Below are 25,946 nucleotides of genomic sequence, written 5' to 3'. Positions count from 1 at the left end.
TATCAATTAAAAAAGAAAACTTTAACCAACATTTAAGCTTGAGCACTATAATTTATTTCACCCAAACAATTGACTCCTACACTGTATTGGAAATGCGGGGGGGGGGGGGGGGGCAGGTATCTACCATTCAGATAGAAAGAAGCAAAAAGTAATTTGTATGCGCTGTTCAGTACTCAGCAGATAACAGCTCTACAATGGAATCCAGTACCACAATCATCAAAAGGAACCACTTTGCAGTACTCCTCTGCTGCATATCTAAAGTGACTCCCCCCCCCCCCAAAAAAAAAAAAACGGAGGTTGCATTGATTCTGGTGTAAGCTATGCTTCTTTTCACCAGATTCAGTATGGTGCCTTCTCCGCTGCTTCCTGCACGTCTGTCAAAAAGTTTTTATTTCTGTGTTTGTTTAACAAAAACGATGTTGCAGTATGGTGATTAGCTTTTGCTCAACATATCCTCAAGCTCTCACAGCCAAATGATAATGTTCCATCCCTTTTCCTGACACTCAATCAGCAAATCACTATATCACTCATATTTTCTGTCTTCTGCAGTTGCAACATTATCCTCCGAGTATACAGTCCTTCAACATAATTCCAACTTTCTTTTCCTCACTCCACATGATGAGGTATGGTCTTTGCTTAGTAAGAACAGTGGGAATTTCCCTTGCCATCTTTCCTTGCTTTTCTCTTTCACTTCTCTGATCATATAATTGAATGACTTTTCACCATACATGCTGTTCTTGATCTTTTCTATTTTTAGTAGTTGTCCTTCATTAAACTTCTCTATTTTCTGATGTTATATCTTTTTTATTACTTTCAAGACTTGGCATTAAATCCATACACATGGAGGCATAACCAAATCGCAGTTAGGCAGAATATGTTTGCATTTCTCATCATTGTCTACTTTCCATCATACAAGATTCACCAAGGAAAGCATTGCATCACAGGTCGATTTTATTAGGAACAAAGTTCTTGCTTGCTCCCAAGCTCAGATTTCTTTCCATCCAATGTTCCTATCACCAGAAACTCTTCCCACCAAACACACTGACCTTGCTGATGACATTGCACCAGGTGTAGATATTTTTTTCTTTGTTCTTCACTTCTTATGACACTGACGACAGAATCTTTGTCTCCTGCAAAAAGGTCTAAAATTCTGCATAGCTAGTTCTTCACTTGTATAGTACTAACAGTAAAAAAAACCAAGAAGCGTAAGATTTTAATAGCTGCCTTGGTTGTTTCTTTTGCCTTCCACTTCTTCTTACTTCAGGTGGATCATCTTTAATCTCATGGTCATTAGAAAAACGGAGCATCATAACTGTCTTTACTTTCGACACCTTGTACTCAACAATTGATGCAATAGGTAGCTTTGGCTGTCCCTTTTGTCCAAATAATGCCAAGTTCAATATTCCACATGATTGTTCGATGTGTCCTACTTGCGTAAATACATCTGCAATGGCCATATTATTCAATGGTACAGACCAAACTGCAAACACCAACACCTGTACTTTCCTGGTAACTCTGTCTTTTAATCCTTCCTTTGTCTGTCACTGTATTTCCCTTCCTTGGCTTCTGTCGTATAATGTATTTGTTTCCCAAGTTTTTCATTGATTTCTCTTTCACTTCTCTGATCATGTACCATTTTTTCTTTTTTGTTTATCTTTACGATAGATTAGGCTTCTTGGTTTTTAGCCTTAAATCTCATTCTGAACTGCTCAAGAAGCCATTCTAGTTGATAGTAGTTGCAGTGTGAGTCAGTCAGCACTTAACCTAAGTGATATATTTCCTCAATTGCATTCATAGTTTCTGATTTTAGTCCAGGTTAGTTTGACCTTGATTACATTTCTATTTATAGCTATTACATCGTTAGGTGACATGTTTTGCTTTTTTTTTTTTACTTTATTCTTGCTCTGCATATGGATTTAAAATTACCTAGGATACTTCATCCTTCATGGATCCAACATACTATATATATATATATATATATATATATTGATACCTTTTTCAGTCTCAAGAGACAATGGACATTCCTGTAGGGTAGCTGTGCATGTAATAGTGAGGCAAGAGTTGCACAATCTCTAACCACACCTCTCCTAAATCAGCACTGCTAGGGTCCAGTGGCAAGGAGAGATCCAAGACTGAAACAATACTGAGATAAGTGGAGAGCACATACAGCATCTGGTATCCCCATATGGTCACCCATGATCGTCGGGTTTAATGTTGATTAATTTTGCTGATCTGACAGGAACCAATGTGGCAACATGATTATGCTATATATATATATATATATATATATATATATATATATATATATATATATATATATATTGGGACAATCGTCCCAATATATCAGAATCGTGAATCAGAAAATCAGAACATTTTGGGGTATTGGAATCAGAAGAATTTATGACTATTTTCCAATGCCAAACATGATTCCTTTAATTATCTTTTTTTATTTTTGATTTTATTCAAAACAAACTTTTCCACTGCTAGTAGTAATAATAAAATAAATATTTATTGATTTGAAACTTCCAGTAAAACTAAAATCCATAGATCATCTCTCACTTGTGTTTTGAGAAAATATCTGCACATCTAACATGTGTTTTTATGGTAATCAGGTAAAAATAATCTAAATAATTTTATCTGAATCAGAAATTTATCTGAATCAGAAATTTAGTAAGAAATCTAGGAAAATATTGAAATTGTCCCATCACTAATATAAACATATATTAGCATTGCCAGGGTCAACATGAAATTCTGTTTGGAACACACCTGCTATACTAAGGATATTAATCATTTTTATCATGGGCAACCTCGATACTCCCACAACAATTTCAAAAATAATAGAACTGATAAAAATATGCAAATGTATTGCCCAAAAAACAAGTACATTAGTCCCTCTCTACCAAACATTTCAGCAGGAGAGATACAAAGAGAAGCAGCTATTCTCTGGATATTGAACACTTTTTGTTGCTAGTGCACTGGAAAACAAACAATGGACATTCCTGTAGGGTAGCTGTGCATGTAATAGTGAGGCAAGGGTTGCACAATCTCTAACCACACCTCTCCTGAATCAGCACTGCTTGGGTTCAGTGGCAAGGAGAGATCCAAGACTGAAACAAAAAAAATAAAATAAAAAATAAATGAAAATAAAAATAACTTTTGTTTCAATAGCAGTGAGTGCCCGAGTGACCGAAAAAAAAAAAAAAATTAACCGCATAGGCAGGCTTAAACCTGAGACATGAAAGAAGGGAAAAGGTAACTTGTAAACGATTTTGTCAACTGTATCATGACTTATGATGTTGTGACCCTGAAAAAATAATGTTTATAAATATTAACGTGTGCGTGACTTGAAAAAAGTTTAAGAACAAAATGAAATTCCTTTCATTTGCTTGTTTGTTTGTTTTTGTTTTTGTAAAGGCACTTTTTTACTGGCTTTTTTTTTTTTTTTTTTTTTTTTTTTTGTAAATAAAGGAAATTTCAATTTGTTTTTTTTGGGGGGGGGGCTTAAGTTTCAATTCCCGGAATGGTCAAATATTCTGTATAGCAGTTTCAAGAATAATAAAAACAAACAAACAAATAAAATCCTTTCAGTTTATTCGTGTTCTCCTTTTGTTATTTGAATACTAAAAAAAAAAACAAAAAAAACAGAACATTGTCTTTATTTTTTGAATTATTTTTTTCACACTAAAACTTGAGATTACCAAATTATTTTATTTGATGAAGAGTTTTTTTGTTTGTTTGTTTCAAAGTTTTCAGGGGAAATAACTTTGGACCCATTTCTAAAAACATTGATGTCGAAAATAACAATTCCAAATAAATATATTATCAATATAATGATTATTTAAAATTGATTAAATAACAATCTTAAATAAAACATTTAAAACAATTCTCTTGCAAAAAACAGTAACTAACATACAGCTATTTATTAAAATCAATTTTCCTTAATGTAATATGCAAATGAGGTGAAGGGATGAGATCAGGTGTCTAAGTTTTTTTGATATTGCAGACATGAGAAGGGGTGATTTTTACATCATCTTATGTGGCTTTAGTTCGTATAGGGAAATTTGGAAGGGAGTTGTTTGTTGGGTCTAAGGTGGAGTTGGAGGCGAATTGCCGGGCATGCAATCTTCTAATTGTTCCTCCGTCAGGGAATTACTGATTGAATTTGAATAAAAAGAAAATCATTAAATTTAAATCGGTGAAATGATATTTTGAGATCCAGATTTTTCCAAACTTATAAACCAGAAGTCCCTAAAAATAAAATAAAAATATAAGTTCATAGAAATAAAAAGGAGTTCGTAATAATAATAATAATGAATTTTATTTTTTTTTAAGTGCAATCCGAAAAAAGAATGTATGGTCACGATCTCCTGTAAGAACAGATATAAGTAAATAGAGGTTGATGAGAATCAAATTTTTTTGCTCTAAACTGGGCCTCTTATATCGAATTTAAAACTGATAGTACCAATGTTTTTCTAACCTGTAAAATATTTAGATAAATATATAGAAGCATATGCATATATATATATATATATATATATATATATATATATATATATATATATATATATATATATTTCTACTCGCAAAGTTACTTTCAAAAACCAAAACTTTCAAAAACAAGCATTTCTTGCAAATGCAAGATTAAAACTTTTACACTTATTCATATAAACATTAACATCTTAATATAGTTGATTCAAAATTATCTTTACTTTAAATAAATCCCTAATGAAATTTTTAAAAAATCAACTTGCTTGAGAAAATACTGCGTTATAGAAAGAGATTTAGCAAACCACTCAGCCAGCCATCAGCTCCCTTCCTTTTCATCTCTGGCTTTTACCTGTCAGTAAGAATTCTTGAGTGATTTTGGAAAGGATCCTAGAAATAAGCAAATATAAAAAAAAAATGAAGTCGGGTCTCCACTGGTTTCTTCTGATTTGCCTGAGCATAGTTTAATTTTTTATTAACATAGGATTCATTTTTTTTTTTTTAAAGGAGGTTAATATTAAATATTTATTCTTTTGGTGCGTTTTTTTTTGTTTTTTTTGTTTTTTTTTTTACTTACAAAACATAAGTGAATCATCTCCGAGATCGTGTTCATGTTTACCTGCTTCTCTACAAGGGCAGAATGCATAATATAATAAAATTGTATGAGGGTGCATTTTTTTATTTTTGTTTTTTTAACAACCGTTTTAATAATCATTGTCTTTATTTGTCCAAACAAAAAATTCTAAATGTTTTCTTCTAAATGCTAAAGACAGTTTTGGAAAATATATTTTCTGCGTACCATTTTAATACTTAATATTTATTTAAATGTTTTCTGTAAAAAAGAGTAGGGCCACTGCAGTCAACATTTTGAAAATGTTCAATAGATTTTTTGCCATATGATTGATTTTTATTTATTTATTTTTTATTTATTTTATTTTATTTTTTTTGTTAATATAGAGAAAGATTTATTTTTACAAAGAAAGGAGGGTTGATATTAAATATTTATTCTTTTGGTTCGTTTTTTCTTCTACATAAAATTTGAGGTTATCGCATTTGTGTTAAAGATATATACTCAAGGTTATAATATTGGTGATAAAGATATTTTCTTTCTGATGGAAACTTATGAATAACTCTGGATAGACTATCTTCATACTCTTTTCCTATCAATGCTGATGTTAGCTGGGGCTCTATTCTAGGCCCAACTCTGTTTCTTCTTTATATCAATAATTTTCCAGGGAATATTGTGCAGACAATTAATATTTATGCTGCCGATACCAGTCTCTATTCTAGTATTGCTTCTCAACCGTCTTTGAATCAGTTGAAATATGTAGCTAATCTAATAGTTGACTCGGGTCCAGTTGTAAATTGGGGCACAAAATGGCTTGTTTCATTTAATCCTATTAAGACTCTTTGTGTCTTTCAATCATAGGTGTATTCATTTTCTTCCTGAGATTCTCATAGATGGCACTGCTCTTGATGAAAAATCGATTCTATAACTTCTTTGGTCTTTCTTTTTCATCAAGTTTTTCTTGGAATACTTATATTCATTGCCTTTTCTGCTTCTCATAAAATAAGTTCTCTATATTGCTCTAAACATTTTCTCACACCTGAGTCTATTCTCTATCTCTACAAATCTATCATCAAACCATGTATGGAGTATTGTTCCCATATTTGAATCTCTGCCCCATTTGAGGGTTTTTCATAAGATGCAGAAACATATCTGTAATTTGATTGTCTCATCTCTGCAATCCTTCTTTCACACGTGGTGTTGCTAGTCACAGTCTTTTCTATAAATGCTATTAAGGCATGTGTCTTTAGAATTGCCTGATTTATTCCATGCTTCTTATGTTCCAGTTCATTTGACTCGTTGGTCTAGTGGGTTTCATTAATTTGCTGTTTTTAATATCTCATTGTAATACAGCTTTCTATTTCAATAGTTTATTTTCAAGAACTGCAAACTTGTGAAACTCTCTTCCTGCTCACTTTTTTTCCTCCTATTTTTAATTTTGGTCGTTTCAAGACTAAGGTCAATAGGCATTTGCCATCTTTGCTATAATCATCTTTCTTTCTTAGTAGCTCTTACAGTAAGTAGCTTCAGGCCTTGTCTGGAGCGATTTCCACTTTTAAAAAAATTTGGCTTTTGTTCTTGATCTTTTGACTAGGAGCAAAGTGTAGTATTTGTTCTGATACATTTCATTTTTTTCTCCTCAAGTAGTGACAGAAATTTGTCTAGATTTAAGGCAAGATTAGTCCAATTTCAGAATGTCTCTTTTTGGTTATGTTCAGATGGAAAAAAATTAACAAAAAAACAAAAGTGAAATTCAACAAGCAGTCAAGAACTAACATTTAAAGTTGGATGTCAAAAAAAGAAACCAAGGTGGTTTCAGGAGAAATTATAACAACTTAAATTCCAGAATGCCAGAATTCACATCACAGAATAAACTATGATATCCCACATTTTAAAATGATGTTAATAGAAGACTTGAAAATGTATGTAAGAAGATACATATAGGATATTTTTCTGAATTTGACTGAAAAAAAAAAGATTAGAAAAATTGAAAACATAAAAAAGCAGAATTCTGTTATGTTAATATCTCCACTGGACCATCTGGAAAAAATTGAATATCAAATGTAGCAACAAGTCCTGTGAACATATACCAGAAATAACAGTTGGAAATAAGTTCTACACCATCCACTACAACTATGCAATTTCTAGTTACGTACCTTGAAAATGGAGCTATTAAACCTGACATGGTAATATGGGACAAGAGAAAGAAAGTAGTCAATTGAGTTGAAGTCAGTGTCCTTAATGATGCTGGCTTAAACAGTGTTGAGAGGGAAAAGATAACGAAAAAGCAAGAAATTATGTACAACATAAAAAGAAACTGGAATCTTAGGAAGATATCAGTCATGCCAGTAATTATAGGAGCAACCAGATTCATAAAAAAAAAAATAATTGGCAAATGTACCTGGTGAACCAAATGCAAGATAGATCTAAACAGTTGCACTTAAAGGGATGGTTAGAATATTTAAAAAGATCTCTCGATTAGAATGTGAATGTTTGAATAGATACCCCTTATTTTATATAGACAAACACATAAACACACACACGTGTATGTTTATATATGTATGTGCACACATGATGATGATGATTGCAACGTCTTGTCAGACGAGTGCCACTCCCTCAGACATTTAAAATCCATGAGCCCAAATGTCTGAGGGAGTATCTATACAAAGATGATGTTACAGAGTCTTAGCTTTGTACGACAGCTAAGTCTCTCTCTCGGTTCAAAATGTTGAGATCCAGCAACAAGCAAGAGCAAGATAGCCAGCAACAAATTAAACTGCAGACCGGCTTAATGCGGGTAATGGTCTTCCGCTTTATGGTTTTTTTAAATCAGAGATTTGCTTCTCCTAGAAAGGTTGCCTTCGCCACGGCTTACGGGAGCCCTCTCCACCCCAATACACATATACACACACACACACACAAATATACACGGTGCTAGTTGGCCGTTGACCCAGAAAAGAGTTCATTCGCCATTTGGAAGGTCTTGTTTTTAATCCTTCAGGGAGACTAGCCACCCTCCTCACCAAACAAGTCTGGTGGGGGAACCAGTTTAGTCGCCTGTGACCCGACCATGAGGCAGGTAGTACTGGGTTACATGGTACCAGTAGCATATGATATGACCTGACATATGACATGCGCACATACATACATACATACATACATACATACATACATACATACATATGTATGTATGTATGTACATACATATATAAACATACATGTGTGTGTGTTTATGTGTTTGTTTATATAAAATAAGGGGTATCTATTCAACCTGAACATATAATGATGATAGTGCTATTTTAAACGTAAGCTTGAGAGACTGACAAACAGTTTTTTATTTAGGCACTTTAATATTTGCTGTGAAAAAAAATTTTTTTTTTAATTTTCTTCCTTTGAAAATTGTAATGCTGGGTATGGGGCAGCCAAACCAGCTGTCAACATTGCCCTGCTTTTTATTGAAACCAGCCGAGAGCTATTTTTAGTATTCTCGTTGTTCCCTTAAGTGCAATTGTCTGGATTTCTTTTGCACTTGCTTCACCAGGAAAATTAGTTAGATAGGACTTTGGGTTCTTTTTCATAAGCCCTGTGGCACCTATAATAACTGGTATGATTGATATCTCCCTAAGATTCCAGTTTCTTTTCATATATTCAATGTTGTATATATGTGCGTGTGTGTGCGTGTGTGTGTGTGTGTGTGTGTGTGTGTGTGTGTGTGTGTGTGCGCGTGCGCACGTGCATATTAAAAGGCTATGACAATGCAAAGAATGAAAATATGTTAGAACCAGGACAAAAAAGAAGTGATCTTCATTATATAGTAAATCTTACTTGTTTAGTAAAAACTTCTACACAGTAATTTAATGTGTGTAATCATGTTCCATAATATATTTCTAGATAAAACAACTTAAGGTGAGCTTTTCAAATCTTAAATCCGTGTGAACCGGTAATGTTGTTTTATTGCTATACTGCAATTTTGACTAAATAAGTGATATTTAATGTGTGTTCCATGAGATATTTCTTAGTTCACTTGTTTCCTCCTCCTCCTCCTTCTCAACACGGATACTTTTACATTTTTGCATTGTGATAACCTAATACTTTATATAAAGGAAAAAAATGACCCATTGGATCTGTCATTAAGCTCGGATTATATTATTTGAATGGGTGGGGGTGGAGTGAGTTTGCAAAATCAGTCAAATATAAAGAAATAAAGACAAAAATCAAATTATTTTTTTTTTTTTTTTTTTTTTTTTTTTTTTTTTTACATAGGATAAGGGTTAAAGAGTAGAAATTAGTTCCTTTCTCTCCAAAGAGAGAGAAATATTCTCTTACTTTCTCTATCATCTTTTATTTCTCTAGCTATGGGTTAAAAAGTATTACTACCTGTGGCAATATTTCTTATTGCTTATAATGAACAATTCCATTCTTATGAATTTTTATGAATGAATGACTGTTTAGCGAAAGTAATATAAATTAATGATAGAAACTGTATAAATAAGAGTGGAGGATGCAAACAACAGAAGCAGAAACTTAGAGTTGATTAATTAATTACAAATTACAGGTAATTAAAACAATTAAAATGGATTTTTTTTTCAAGAGTAACACAACACCAAGGAATATTTTAACATGTAGTTTTTGTTATTAAAATGTAAAAGCAAAAGTTGATTAACTCTGCTTTAGTATAATATATGTATTAAACTACCAGTGACCATTATCACTTTTTATGTTCTTTGATATTATCTGAAAACAGTCGTTTTTGAACATGGTATAAAGTTTTAGGGCCATAGGGAATAAGGACTCTGGCCGACTTCACTAAGTATAGAACAGATTTTGAGTGACACTGGTTTAACCTCTGACTTGGCACGTTTGAATGAATTTTCGCGACCAAGAGTATGTTTATTATATATTTACACAACTTTAATTAATCATTAATCTTTGGATTGATATTTTTAATAAAAAAAATAATAATAACAAGCTATATTTATTAGCAACTAAGATTGATTTTTTTTTTTATGGAGAATGCATTTACTTACAAATTATTTTTAGTAAAACTATTTAAACCAAAATTTGGATTGATATTTTTACCAAATGAAAATTTATAATTAAAAAGTTGATTTTTATGGTATTCAGGTCTGTTTTTGAACGAATATCACATTTAAAATTGTCACCTGCAAGTAGTTGTTTGCAAGTAAAAAAAACAAGTTAATTAAGCCGTGTTAAGTACAGCTCCTGCAAGGAAAAGTTTTTTAATTTTTTGGAGGGTGGGGGTCATTTTTATTTCTCACCTATTTTTAGAGAGGAGATTCAAATCTGCCTTGTTTTTGTATTTATATATTTACAAAACTTTTAAAAAAAATTTTTGTATTCATATATTTACAAAACTTTAAAATTTCTTTTTGTATTTATATATTTACAAAACTTTAAAAAAAATTTTTGTATTCATATATTTACAAAACTTTAAAATTTCTTTTTGTATTTATATATTTACAAAACTTTAAAAAACATTTTTGTATTCATATATTTACAAAACTTTAAAATTTCTTTTTGTATTTATATATTTACAAAACTTAAAAAAAAATTTTGTATTTATATATTTACAAAACTTTAAAATTTCTTTTTGTATTTATATATTTACAAAACTTAAAAAAAAATTTTTGTATTTATATATTTACAAAACTTTAAAATTTTTGTATTTATATATTTACAAAACTTTAAAATTTCTTTTTGTATTTATATATTTACAAAACTTAAAATTTTTTTTTGTATTTATATATTTACAAAACTTTAAAATTTCTTTTTGTATTTATATATTTACAAAACTTTTAAAAAAATTTTTGTATTTATATATTTACAAAACTTTAAAATTTTTGTATTTATATATTTACAAAACTTTAAAAAATTTTGTATTTATATATTTACAAAACTTTTAAAAAATTTTTTGTATTTATATATTTACAAAACTTTAAAATAGTTTTGGTATTTATATATTTACAAAACTTTTAAAAAAATTTTGTATTTATATATTTACAAAACTTTAAAATTTCTTTTTGTATTTATATATTTACAAAACTTTAAAATTTCTTTTTGTATTTATATATTTACAAAACTTTAAAATTTCTTTTTGTATTTATATATTTACAAAACTTTAAAAAAAATTTTTGTATTTATATATTTACAAAACTTTAAACAATTTTTGGTTTTATATATTTACAAAACTTTAAAAAAAACTTTTTGTGTTTATATATTTACAAAACTTTAAAATTTCTTTTTGTATTTATATATTTACAAAACTTTAAAATTTCTTTTTGTATTTATATATTTACAAAACTTTAAAATTTCTTTTTGTATTTATATATTTACAAAACTTTAAAATTTCTTTTTGTATTTATATATTTACAAAACTTTAAAATTTTTGTATTTATATATTTACAAAACTTTAAAATTTCTTTTTGTATTTATATATTTACAAAACTTTGAAATTTTTGTATTTATATATTTACAAAACTTTAAAATTTCTTTTTGTATTTATATATTTACAAAACTTTAAAATTTCTTTTTGTATTTATATATTTACAAAACTTTAAAATTTCTTTTTGTATTTATATATTTACAAAACTTTAAAATTTTTGTATTTATATATTTACAAAACTTTAAAAAATTTTGTATTTATATATTTACAAAACTTTTAAAAAATTTTTTGTATTTATATATTTACAAAACTTTAAAATAGTTTTGGTATTTATATATTTACAAAACTTTTAAAAAAATTTTGTATTTATATATTTACAAAACTTTAAAATTTCTTTTTGTATTTATATATTTACAAAACTTTAAAATTTCTTTTTGTATTTATATATTTACAAAACTTTAAAATTTCTTTTTGTATTTATATATTTACAAAACTTTAAAAAAATTTTTTGTATTTATATATTTACAAAACTTTAAACAATTTTTGGTTTTATATATTTACAAAACTTTAAAAAAACTTTTTGTGTTTATATATTTACAAAACTTTAAAATTTCTTTTTGTATTTATATATTTACAAAACTTAAAAATTTATTTTTGTATTTATCTATTTACAAAACTTTAAAATTTCTTTTTGTATTTATATATTTACAAAACTTTAAAATTTCTTTTTGTATTTATATATTTACAAAACTTTAAAATTTCTTTTTGTATTTATATATTTACAAAACTTTAAAATTTCTTTTTGTATTTATATATTTACAAAACTTTAAAATTTTTGTATTTATATATTTACAAAACTTTAAAATTTCTTTTTGTATTTATATATTTACAAAACTTTGAAATTTTTGTATTTATATATTTACAAAACTTTTAAAAAAAATTTTTGTATTCATATATTTACAAAACTTTAAAATTTCTTTTTGTATTTATATATTTACAAAACTTTAAAATTTCTTTTTGTATTTATATATTTACAAAACTTTAAAATTTCTTTTTGTATTTATATATTTACAAAACTTTAAAATTTTCGAGTGGATTTTTGTGACACAGTATGTTTCATCTTGGCACATTCGAACGGATTTTCACAACCAAGAGTGAGTGTTTTAATACACAATTTTAATTAATCTTTGAATTGGAATTTTTATCAAAAAAATAAGTAAAAATTAATAATGAGTTATATCATTTATTCATGACCAAGATTGATTTTTTCTGGAAAGTGCGTTTAGTAAAAAATAATTTTAATAAAACTATTTAAATCAAAATGAAAATCAACTGTTTAATTGTAAGTTTTCATTTGATAATATATCAATCCAAATTTTAGTTTAAATAGTTTTATTAAAATTTTGTAAATAAATGCAGTCTCCATAAAAACAAAATCAATCTTGGTCGTGAATAAACAATATAGCTTGCTATTATTTATTTTTTTAATAAAAATATCAATCCAAAGATTAATTAAAGGTGTGTAAATATATAAAAAAATGCACTCTTGGTCATGAAAATGCTACTTGAACGTACCAAGGCGAAGGTTAAACTGGTGATAACCAAAGTCTGTCCTTTTTCTAAGTAAAGCCAGCCAGGGTCCTTATTCCCTACTTCTACTGATTTTTACATATCGCAGTTAAACTAAGTGATTTCTCTGATACTTTTGGAAGATGTGAATATGAGGCTAATGATGTTTATGACAAATAGCTATTTTATTAACTAATTTCAGAAATATATTAATTTGCTGAATTGAAGTTTCTTGTATTTAGCATAGTGGTTAGTGTTCTCTAATAGGCTGGGAAACCAGGATTCAATCTTCAGTCAAGTTGTTTCAAAACTTCAAAAATATCACTTGGTTCCTCTTGCTAAACGCTTGGCATTATAAGGTGATGATCAAGTAGTCCTAGGTATAATAGCTAATGAAAAAAAGAAACCTTTGAGTTACCTTTGACTAAGATCGATCACGTTATTTTGTTTTATGTATATAATGTCACTCAAAAAACATGCTTTCTCATGATATATGATGATTCTTTATATGAATGCGCATAGGATGATCATTTTGCAATGAATATGAATTTATCTGGTACTTATTTGCATATTTCTGTAAACAACTGATCAATTTAAACCTTTTTATGTTTTGAAATTTTTCTCATAAATTTTATCATTTGTATGAGTAAATATAAAATGTTGCTACTGATACAGATTTTGAATCAAACAATACAGATTTTTTGTTGGCATCTTCTGGATCATCAGCCAGAAGATGCTGAAGCGTTTAGTTAATCAAGAGGCTTGAGAAGCAAGCAACAACTTTATCTGTCCTAAATTTTTTTTTTTTTTTTTTTTTTTTTAAACAAACTCTTACAGCTTTCAACCGAACAAAAACCAAACTTTTTTTTTGTTTGTTTTAACCTTACCTTTAACCTTACTCTAACCTAATCCTAACAATTTTTGTCCGGTTAAAAATCTGTAAAAAAAAAAAAAAATCTATAAAAATCGTTGTTTCATTGATTGTTCTTGTAATCTTTAGTTAATTCATAAAAATAACACAATTATTAAAAAAAAAAATGTTGTGAAATATTTCATTGATTTTCTTTATCCAAAAATAGTCATAAAAAAATAAACTTAAGGTGAGTGTTTTTCTTTCCTCTTTTCACTTTGACTCTGGTTCATTTTAATTCCATTTTTTTATATTTCTGTATTGGCAAAAATCAATTTCGTCTGATTATAAAGCTGTAACAGTACAAAAAAAGTTTGATTTGTATTTTTCAAACTAATATTCTCATCTTGGTTGTTTTCACACAGTTTGATCAATGTAAGATCCGATCTTTCTCAGGCACATCTTTCCAATTTGAGAATCTTCAAGTCAAACTCAAGAACCGATACCGAATTAATACTAGAATTTTCCACATGAATCTGTGGTGCAATGATTAAAAGCATTAAGTAACAATCTAAGCGATGGTTTTCTGAAAGCTGAGGGTTCAATTCTTACTACAGACGGTTATAACTAAGAGCAACATAATGATTAACATTTACATCAGATTATGATATACAGAATAAGAACAATCTACGTTTGAAGATTAGATAAAAGGTTCAGTTTGAAATTCTGTGGAGATTACAAAGTTCAACATGGAGGTTCTTATGATTGCTGACATAAATCCCACCTCTTCACTGTTTAGGTCTCCAGTTGGTGGAAAGCTTCCTACTCTAATTTCTTCCTTCGAACTGCTAGACTTTAGAATTCTCTCCTTGTTCTCTGACTATATTCAGACGTAAAAATTTAAATGTAATGTAAACTTCTCGCTGCTCAACTCCTTACTTGAGGCTATGGTCCCTAATTCACAGTAGTCTCTGATGTTTTGGTGGCAATCTTTTTTGTTTGGATAAAAAAATTAAAACAAAAAGGTTCAGTTCAAAATTCCATATAGATTCTAGAGTTCAAAAAGATGCACCTGAAAAAGAAAAGAGATTATATCATTCAAAATGAAAATATGAAGATTAGAATAGTGGTTTAAATAATGAAACTTTTTCTATTTACTTGAAATGTCAAAGATTGTTTCTAATAGCAATTGAAACCAAAAATGATGTCATTTTAAAATGAAAAATCATTTTTTTAATATAAATATATATATATATATATATATATATATATATATATATATATATATATATATTAGTGAATAAATGACAAAAAACTATATTCCAAAATTCATGATGTTAACCATCTTATCATTTATTTCTTTAATTCTGTTGACACTTACAATTCTTGACAGTATCTGTTTCATAGCACAAAATCAATCACTTAATTATTATATTAATCAGTGAATCTAATTAATATAATAATCAGTGATAATTAAGTGATTGATTTTGCGCTACAAAGTTTTTAAGTTTTTGTCATTCATTCATTATATTGCTCTGTAATTACATGCAGCTTCTTAAATAAAATTGTTATATATAATAAGACAAATATATTTCTATAGAATATATATATATATATATATATATATATATATACTAAGACTTTCAATAATAAAAAATATCATCTTCAGAGCAAGACTTGTTTTTATTTTTTTTTCCTCTTCATCATTTTGTTGGTATTAATCCCAGGGACAGACGTGCCTTCTATTTTTTATATCAAAAGTCTTTGCATATTTAAAAAGATAGACTTTTTCATTTTAAAATTATATAATTTTTTACTTTCAATTTCTTTTGTCAATATTCATACATGAGATGTGAACATTTCTTTAATGACAAAATTATTATATTCATGTTTGTAAAAAAGCAAAATTTAAAGATTTTAATTTTTTCAACATTTTATTCAAATTTCAGATTTAAAGGAATTATTTTTATATTTACTTATGTATTTGTTGATTTTTTAAAAATATTTATTTATGTATTTGTTGATTTTTTGATAAATGTATTTGCATTTATTTTTGTATAATTTCAAAGTTAGTTTATTTCAGATGAACCAACATTTTGTTTGGGAATTTTTTGAAATGAGGATTGATAATTTGCATTATTCTCATCTTGGTTGTTATTCTCATTTTTTGGCTGATGTAACCTCCAACCTTCTTCAGGTGAATCTTTTTGAACATGAGAATTGATAGAGAATTTCAAACTGAACTTCTATTCATTTAACATCACTTTCCCTTGTTCAAGGTCAGACATATTCTTATATTATGCAAGCTCACGCTCCACTTCTCCTGGTTCAGTGGGTCAGCAATCTTCAAATTCTACTCTGTGCATCTTTGCTTTCAGATTTTCCTTGGCTAGCTAACCTTTCTGTAATTTAGGACAGCGTTCACTACTGTATAACATAATGCTCTCGACACAACTGCTATACAATGTACCCTGGATATAGAGAGGGATAGCTCGTGATGTTATTAGGCAACAGCTCTCAACATTTAACCAAAGTTGCCATACTTTGTAGCCATACTGAGTACACAAGCATCACCTACACTCAGCATATCCTCTAGATACCAGAAAGAGTCTACTGCCTCCAGAATATTGTCATTTATTGCCATCTCTTTATGAGGATGACTATCAATAAGATACATCTGTTCCATGAATTGCTTCTAACACTCTAACCTAGCTATTGTCCTCCAGACCATTCTTATTTTTATATATATATTTCCACTTTGCCCTGTCACTGTTCCAAGGACTCAATTAAATCATTTATTGTTCTCATTCTGCCAGCAAAAACTTAATACTTTTACTAAGTATTAAGTTTTATTTTATTTTTAGTATTTTCTGTAGTGAGAATTGAACCTTCAACCTCCAGAAGACTATTACTGAGAACTGATTGTTACTCAACTGGCCCTGTGTGCCCAGTTCAAAATTCTATATAGATTTCAGTTTTTAAAAAGATGCGCCAGAAGAATGTAAAAGGTCACATCGGTTGAAACATTGTGAAAATAACATCTGAAATGAGATTAGTAATCTGAATAATTCAAAATATAAAGCAACATTTATTGTTAATTTTTTAAAGTTTTATCCAATGTTTGAAACTTCAGACGAGATTGTTTTATTTTGTGTTTCAGCAGGCTTTAATTGAACTAGTTGGGTAGGTGTATTGCTAAATTATTTTTAACCCAATTAACCCTGAACACTTTATAGGAAGAACTGCACTTCAGAAGAATCAGAAATATCAATATGGTTTGATTCTCCTAAATTCCTTTTTGCTGACAGGTTGTGAATTTAATTTTTTAAACAGGTAGTTTGCTTGAAGTATTAATGATAAATAGGTATGTTGGTATTTATGAAGGATGATAGCAATGCAGAAAAAATATGAAAAAAACAATCAGACAGTATTTGGGTTACAAACCTTCACAAAATCTATTTTTCAAAAGATCTTCCACATATTTAATCAACGCTATCCAACATTCTTAAAAGAATATGTGAGAAAAAATATAAATCCTATCTCTTTATGCATAGGTAGGGATTTCAACTTTAGCACGATTAGATCAGACTTTCCAACATAAAATGTGTCATGCTATTGACCAATGTCTTCATTTGCCTCAATGGTTGAAATATGAATTAAGAAACCAATCTATTTTGATTACTGTGGGCCGTCTGCTGATGCTGAAACATGGTCAGAGTTTATTGCTAATTCTTTTATTATTAAAATCTGAAAGTGCACCTTGTTGCAAAGCCAAAACCATGTTTTAGCTTTTGTCATCTCACTTTGTTAGGCTTTTAGTGTTGAACTTTTCTCATCATTGAAATTGTATTTTCAAATCGATGTGAAAGAAAACTAAAGTTTAGATATTAAAAATCATAATTTTGATTGTTTGCATTATTATTGTCCACAAGGATCTGTGGTGTAATGGATAAAAGTAATATGTAATCAGTTTTAAGTGAATGCCTTCTGGTGGTTATAGGCTCAATCCTCAGTAGAGGCGAATAAAATCACAAATTAACTTTCTATCCAGTCATTGCATCGAAATGAGAGCAAAATATTCTTATGGATTAAATAAAGTATCTGTTCAAAATTCCATACAAATTCCACAGTTTGATATGATGCATTGTTAGATATTTGTTGTATCTATTTATGTCAAAAGAAAAAATGATTGCATATTTATATAAATCTAATATGTAAGGGACTGTTCTCTGTGCATATCTCCAGCCAAAAGTAAGAAATTATAAAAAAAAAAAAACCTAAAAAAACACTCATAAAGCTGGTATATTCTTAATCGGTGTTGCCCTGGTTAAATATCTAAAATTTAGAAAAAAATAATCATTATTTAGAGATCAGCTGGACCAGGATTTTTTTCATCTATTTTCAATTTTATCTGTTATATGAATTATAGGTGAATAACTTACATTATTTTCAATACACAACAAAACAAAAGAGGAATAAGTCGGACTGAGGTGAAGGAGTTGGGAGTGGGATGCAGAAACCTGCGGAGAAAAAGATAGTGAAGGGTTTAGTTAGGTAAAGAGATAGAAGTTTTAATATAAAGATGTTACACACTTGTTTTTCTGGCTCCGGGCAACACTGGGTAGTTCTGCTAATGTAAATGCTTTAACTATTATATTATACCATAAGTTTATGCACTTTCTTGCCTCTGTAATTTACAAATCCAAAGAGGTAACTCTTATCATTCTGTTTAGTTACCTTTTTATGTAAGAAAATGTATCCAATTATGGAATGTTTATCTATAGTCATCAGGTTTTCTTTTTTTTTATGAAATGATGAGTGAATGTTCTCTGCACTATACACTCTTCCTCTCCTCATCCTCTTCCTCTTCTTCCTATCAAGAATATATGCTTATGTTTTCAACTTGTGGTAATCTTCCCTCTTCTCACAGCTGTATATATTGGCATGTTCTCATATATATATATATATATATATATATATATATATATATATATATATAAAGCAACAATTCCTAGTATTGGTATCCTTCACATTCCTTACCTCTAGTGAGACCCCCTGCTTCTAAAGTGGCATGTCACAATTTATAAAATTTAATGAAAAAAGAAATTATAACAACTCAGATCTGATTATTACTTCACTTACGATTGGAGGTTGAGATTACATGTTATATTACATTTGTCTGATATCCGTTACTATAACAAATAGCTTTGTTTTGCAATATTGCTTTATCTTCAAGACAAGTATTCAGACTTTTGTGTTCAAATTCTTTAGGGGAATCTTTGATTTTCGACAAGTTGCAATCTATTCCACATGAAAAGATAAACGAAACAGGTCTGTAAAATGTGCTGAAGTTTTTATTTGTTGAAAGAATTTATTGTTAAATAAAACCTTGAGACTTGCAATATAGGTATATTGTTGTTCATATATGACCGGACATAGAAATGCTCACAGATTTCTCCTTCACTCTTCATTCAAACCAAGATGCCAACCTAATCAGATGTCATATTTTCTTGTTCACCTTTCGTCAGTCATGAAAGATGTGAAAAAGATAGACACACAAAAAAAAAAAAATGGACTCTTTTCCTTTTTTATTTTTTAATGTGTACCAAACCATTCTGTCTTATATTCTAGTGTTCCTATGTTGATGAAACTGTTAAATATAAATTATAGAAAAGAAGTCTTTTTTAACTGGAAGCTGATGATTCTTTTTTTCTTCATCTAAAACAAGGTCATTCAGATGAATAGATGCAGCAACCCTACTACAAAATGGCTCCAATCTCTGACAAGTATCTCACAAGCATCTCACATCACTCCCATAGTCTACATAGCAACCAAAATCCAAATAGTAGTCTGAATAATCCAAATTATCAATCCTCATTGCAAAATTATGAAATATTAGAATGAAATGTTTGTCATTATTTCACTTTGCCATTTTTTTTATGCTGATCGCATAACAATGAGTGAAAGTTGGTGGACAAGTCAGGCATAAAATTTGTCTTTTCGTTTTTGTTATGATTGCTATAAATACAATTATAGCCTGTTTATAAAATGTTTAACATTCATTTGTATTCATGTACGAGATACCTTCAATAAGTTTCCAGATTTTTTTGTACAGACATTGAAAATTTTCATAGACTCTTGAAAATTCAGTATGTTATTACTATACATCTTATGATATGACTGACCATTTTTTATGATTTTGATTCAAATGATCAGCTACAGCAGGATTGGAATACACCCTACTAAAGCCTGATTGTCACAGTGGTGAATTTCAAAAATGCGATCAGGATGTGAAGACACTTTAGAAGAACGATATGCAATAAAATTGTTTTAAACTTGGAAAAATGCTACAGAAATTTATGAAATATTTTTAGGCTGCTTTTGAACTATCTTGCATGGATTGAGCACCAGTTTTTGAGTGGCATAAGAGATTCAAGGAAGACAGGGAGTCTGTGAAGGATAAAAGGTGTGGGAGGAGTAAGGAAGTCAGAACACTAGAGTTCATTGACCAAATAAAGAATTTCATGGATAATGACCATTGTGTGTGTTTCTCTAGAGACAATAAATGCACAATTTGATGTCAGTGTGGGAACTGTACATGCAATTATTCACAAGGAACTGAAGATGTGGAAGATTTGCATGAAGCGTGCTCAGAAAAGATCAGAAAGAAAGGCATTGTCATGACCAAGATGACATCCAGACAGTTCCTCACCCTCTATATTGTCCAGACCTTGCTCCCTGTGACTCTTGGGTATCCCCTAAGTTCAATGAAAACCTTAGGGGCTTTCATTATGAGACAATTGAGGAGATGAAAGAGGCTATGATGAGGGTCCTTAATATGCTCACACAAGAGGACTTCCATGGGGCCTTCTAGAAGTTGTTGGAATTGTACAACAAATGCATTGCAGCCAGAGGAGATTACTTTGAAGGGGACAAGTTTCATGTTTGTACTATCAATAAAAATGCCTATACAAAAACGGTCTGTCTTATTTAAGGCATTTCATAAATAATGAAATTGTATATATTTTAATTTATTTTAATTTATTTTATTGCGGACGATTATCCTCATCTTTTTAGTTGTGTCATGAAACAACAACTAATAAAGATGAGGATAATCGTCCGCAATAAAATAAATTAATGAATAATACTTATCTCAATGAATTCCAATTTAATAATATGCATTATCAATAATAATAATATGCATTATTAATAATAATAATAATATGCATTATTATTAATAATAATAATAATAATATGCATTATTGATAATAATGTGCATATTTTGATTTGTAGGTTTATACACATTTCTATTTCTTTCTATGTTAAAGTTTTATTTTTTCCATTCTCCAGTTTTTAATCATTAAGTAAATAAAATTGTTTTAAGAATTTTAATTCTTAAAACAATTTTATTTATTTAATGATTCTTTTGATTTTTAATGGTTTGCGATATTACTTCATTTTTTGGACAAGTATTTAACATTTGTGCTCAAATGTTCACTTTTTTAGGAGGACAGACTTGAATTTCAACAAATTGAAATCAAAGCGGCAAATTAATATCCTTTTATTTTCCTTTCATTATGGTCACATTTAAAAGATAAATAAATCTGTATCGAAATCATCAAATAAATAGATGAGAAAATTTTAGTTTTGTTTTTATCACAAAGTTATGAATGAAATGTTTATTTTAAATTGAAGTTTCAAATATTTCAACTGACAAACTTCACAAATTGATAACAAGCTAGCAAAGTTGGCCATTTTATTGTATAAAATACTGCAGACCTTATTGAACATTTTTATGGTTTAATTTGATATAAAAAATTAAATTTAAGCAATACAAAAATTTATTTTTATGTTTTAAAACCATGTGAATGGTTCGAATTTCTAACTCTGACATTTTATTCAAGAAAAGAAAATTTTCTTTTTCTCTAATTTAAAATTGCTTTGCTTAATATATATGTTTATGTAATTGATCATATTTTCAATATTCTGTGTTTTTTATGACGTTTTATACAGACTCCATATACTTTCGCATATCCATAATTGTATTTCCCTTTCTCTAATTTAAAATTCTTTTGATTTAACTACTATTCCAGTCAGTCTATGCAATGCTTATCATGTCTTCATGTTTTTCTTGCAGGTAAGTATGCTGCAGGAACAAATTGATCAAGCAACAGAAGCAAAATCTCAGCTTAGCAAAAAAGAAAAGGAGGTCATTGATGCTGCAACGAAGAAACTATGTCAAAATCGTATCCGAATGACTGACGAACAAATTGAGAGGCTCATGATTCAATTGCTTCACTATTGCGCAGGATTACAACATTGCCTTGACCTCGAAGAAGAGGAGAGGCAAAAAGTTGAACAGGCCATTCATCCACATCCAGTATCTTTGACTCAACAATCTGTACCATTACCTTCCGTTGTCACCACCTTGATCACTAGCGACGACTGTGATAGTGGCAGTGGAGGTGATATTGATGATGAGTTTGAGGACATGGATTGCAGCAATGATAGCAACATCGTGATTGTCGGCAGCAACAGTGGCGACGAATCTGTTGTAGAAAACGATGGTCAGAGGTTATTAGCTGCTGAGCTTGAGTCTCCTCTTGCTGTTGCTGCTTCTGCGACCAACATACAACAATCACCATCTCCTTCTCCCCCTCCACCTTTGCCACCATTACTGACAGCATCCCAGATAAGTGAAAAAACGTCTGGCATAGCAAGCGACTCAACTGAATCCATTGATTCTAGTTAAAATGATTTGAACATTAAAATAAATAATTATGATCTCAACTTGTGCTGATAGAAACACCAATAATCCAGTGACTATGAATTGCAGTGGGATACTACAATTACACTATGCTAATCCTTGATGCACATGTGGGCATATAACCATTATGCTTGATATCAGATTTGCACATATAATTTGCTTATTCAGATACAATGTGAAGCATTGGTTGCTTCAGTTATTTATTGAATACCATTTTATCATCAAATAAATTTATTCAGTGAGAACAAATTAAGTAGAACAAAAGTAAAAATAAATGTTTTGCTATCTTTGTTCTAATCGGAAAATAATTGTTTTGTTAGAGATATATAAATAGAAAAGCACTATAAATATATGAAAATTGTTAGAATTTTAAATTAGTTATTTCGAATTTGTTATGAAATAAAAATTGTAAAATATTAATACTAAATGAGAATTATACAACTGAAAATTTGGTCACTATACTTTCTAATTTCTTTTTAATAATAGTATCTTCATTTAAATAATATCTTTGACAAAATCAATTGTCTATTAAATATTTAATTTTATGTTTCTAATTTAAACTAGGTGCAACGTTCGTTTTTATTTTATAATATTATATTTATTTATTTATATAAAATAAAAAATATAATATTATTATATTTTTTATTTTATAATGCTTATTAAATAATAAAATTAGATTAGAAGATACAATAGAAACGTCTGATGAAATTTAAATTTTGAGTTCGTTCACATTTTTTACTTTTAAGTATTTTCTTAATATTATCAAACTATATTAAAGGTTTCACTGATTTAGCTTGAAAATAAAAGTTAACCTTGGAGTGAATTTAGTTTTATCTAAAAGTCATTTAGAGGCCTATGTATTTTAGAAAAGTAACTAATTTCAAGTAACTGAAAAAGAAAAAGAACTTTTTAGCCAGATAAACTGTGTACGATGTATTGTATATTGTCCTCTAAACCCACCTTTCATGGATCTTTGTAGACTGTTATGTATAATAGCTATTCATATGAAATGTCACTTCTACCCGAAAAAAAAAAAAAAAAGCTGAAAGAAAATAACCCACAAGATGTTACACAATATGTATATATTGATGGCTGCAAACTTGTGTTCAAGCCTTTTCATTGTTTGACTATTTTCCACCTTGATTGATCTTGAAGTTTTAGTGCATTAAGCTTCTTTCTTTTAAAGTGAAGAAACTCTTTGCACAGAACTAATTACACTCTCTAAGCGATTAAACCGGTTCCTCTATTGAGCTTGTCCTAGGCTTAGCTAATTAGAAGAGTGGCTAGTCCCACAGCAAGATTAAAGGCAAGACTAAGAGCAGATGAATCTTCCTTGAGTCAATGGTCAGCTAGCATATGTATGTATGTATTTATATGTGTGTGTGTATATTTATTTAAATAGTACAGACATTGCATAGTGTTCGACCAGAAACCATACACTTACAAAATATTTTGTAATTGTATAGTTTTTAGCTGAGCACTCAGAATTACTGATGGCCTCAAAATAAAACCATGGATTAATTCATTATGTCCAATATGTATCTATTTAAATATATATGTTGAACTTCATTCCAGTAATTAGGCACACTAGTCAATTTTTCTTTAAAAAAAAAAAAATATATATATATATATATATAGAGAGAGAGAGAGAGAGAGAGAAATGTTCAGAGATTTTTCCTTCAGTCTTTGTTTAAGGCAGCCATCTAAGAGAAGGAAAACTCTGATATCACAGCTCTGGTGACTGTTATTTTAAATATGCCTGTGTATGTTAATACATACTTACATATGTTCGACATATTGATTTAAATGATTTCCATTTCAATAAATTCATAGTAAGAAAGAAAGAATCGAGATAAACAAAAAAAAGATGAAAAACAAAATATTTAAAGTTTTTTTTTCTCATTTTGTTATGAAGCAGAAAAAAACAATTTTTTTTTAATTATTATTCTTAATGTGAAGTGAATCCAATTTAAATGAATCCACAAGGTTAACGATATACAAAAACAAGAAAGGCGGACAAATTTGGACCAAGGCAACATCTGCTTACAAGTATTTCATAAATCTACATACATAAAAATGCAGAGACAGTTCAGAGAGATCTTCTGTTTATAATTCCACGAGATTTAAATATTACTTTATCAGAGATAATTGTTGTTTATATTTTCTTTTTTATCTTGATTTCCATCAACTTCTACATTTCTTGCAAAAGTGTAGTATAATTAACAATGAAAGAGGGGGGGGGCAATATCTTGTTACCAAACGATGGAAAATTTAATATTTTATTAACCTGCTAGTTTTAACTTTTAAAATTTATTTGCAAGTTTTATTATTTCAACATATGTGTAATTACTTTCACTTAACCGATTTCATCAAGCAAAATATATATATGTCAAAACAAAATATATATTAGGCGGCTGTGTATTAAAAAAAAAAAAAAAGAAGCTTACCCTAATCTGATAGGAAACCACCTAAGACTTAAAATTAATATTAGTCTATTTAAAAAAAATGTTAATATATCTGAAAAAATCGAACACCGAAAAAATTGGATCATCATTTTGATTAGTTATCAGTTAAGTGAAAAAATAAAACAAATTTGGAAATACTAAAATTTATAGTTTTTAGAGTTTAAAATTATGCAGGTCGCTAGAAAAATTATTTTTCTATCATCTGGTAACAGTTATTTGTTTATATATATATATATATATATATATATATATATATTCTACTTCATTTATTGTTAACTATACTAAATTTTTGCCACATTTCTTTTCATTTCTATTTCTCCACATTTGATGCCTATTTGTATGTTATTTACAAATATTTTTTTAAATATCAAGTTTATATTGTTTGGATCATTTTTTTGTGAATGGCTTCAAGCCCTGTCACTATTTATACTATTTTAGTAATAGCAATTTACTGTTACTATTCCATAGTATAGTCATGAATACATTTTTTCCTTTTTTTATCTGAAGAAAATCAATAATATATGGAAGCATTGAATTGAGAATAGAAAACAATAAAACTAAAAGAATGTCTTGTTTCTTGATATAAAACAAAAGTTAAACTATTTTGTACATTCCTACTAATATCCCCCAATCTTTTTTATCTGCACTAAAAACATTTGTTTCTTTTTCTGTACTCTTTATTTCTCTTTGCTCAATTCTTTGTCCCTTTCTTTCTCCTCTATCCCTGTTTGTTTTGCTTTATTTCCCTTTCCTTTTTCTTTCTCCATGGTTCTTTGTTTTCTCTCTCTGTCACTCTCTTTCCTCCCCTCTCACTTTCCCCTCTCTATTATCGTCTTTCC

At 28.7% G+C, this 25,946-nt stretch overlaps 1 protein-coding gene across 2 annotated transcripts in view; it reads left to right on the top strand.

Moving 5' to 3' along the window:
• The window catches only part of LOC145268189 (PDZ domain-containing protein 8-like), a 386,752-nt gene extending 363,835 nt beyond the window's left edge, over window positions 1–22,917 (top strand). Inside the window, exon 24 of one of the 2 annotated variants that reach the window (XM_080123425.1) lies at window positions 22,013–22,917. In XM_080123425.1, coding sequence (XP_079979551.1) covers window positions 22,013–22,627 — 615 coding nt within the window. In that variant the 3' untranslated portion in view covers window positions 22,628–22,917. The remainder of the gene's footprint in view (window positions 1–22,012) is intronic. The other variant, XM_080123426.1, reaches the window with a different exon arrangement.
• Window positions 22,918–25,946: the final 3,029 nt, after the last annotated feature.

This window comes from Euprymna scolopes, chromosome 43 (assembly GCF_053919585.1).
Source record: "Euprymna scolopes isolate OS-2025 chromosome 43, ASM5391958v1, whole genome shotgun sequence".
Classification (NCBI taxonomy): Eukaryota; Metazoa; Mollusca; class Cephalopoda; order Sepiida; family Sepiolidae; genus Euprymna; species Euprymna scolopes.
This window is presented reverse-complemented; position numbering and strand designations above follow the sequence as displayed.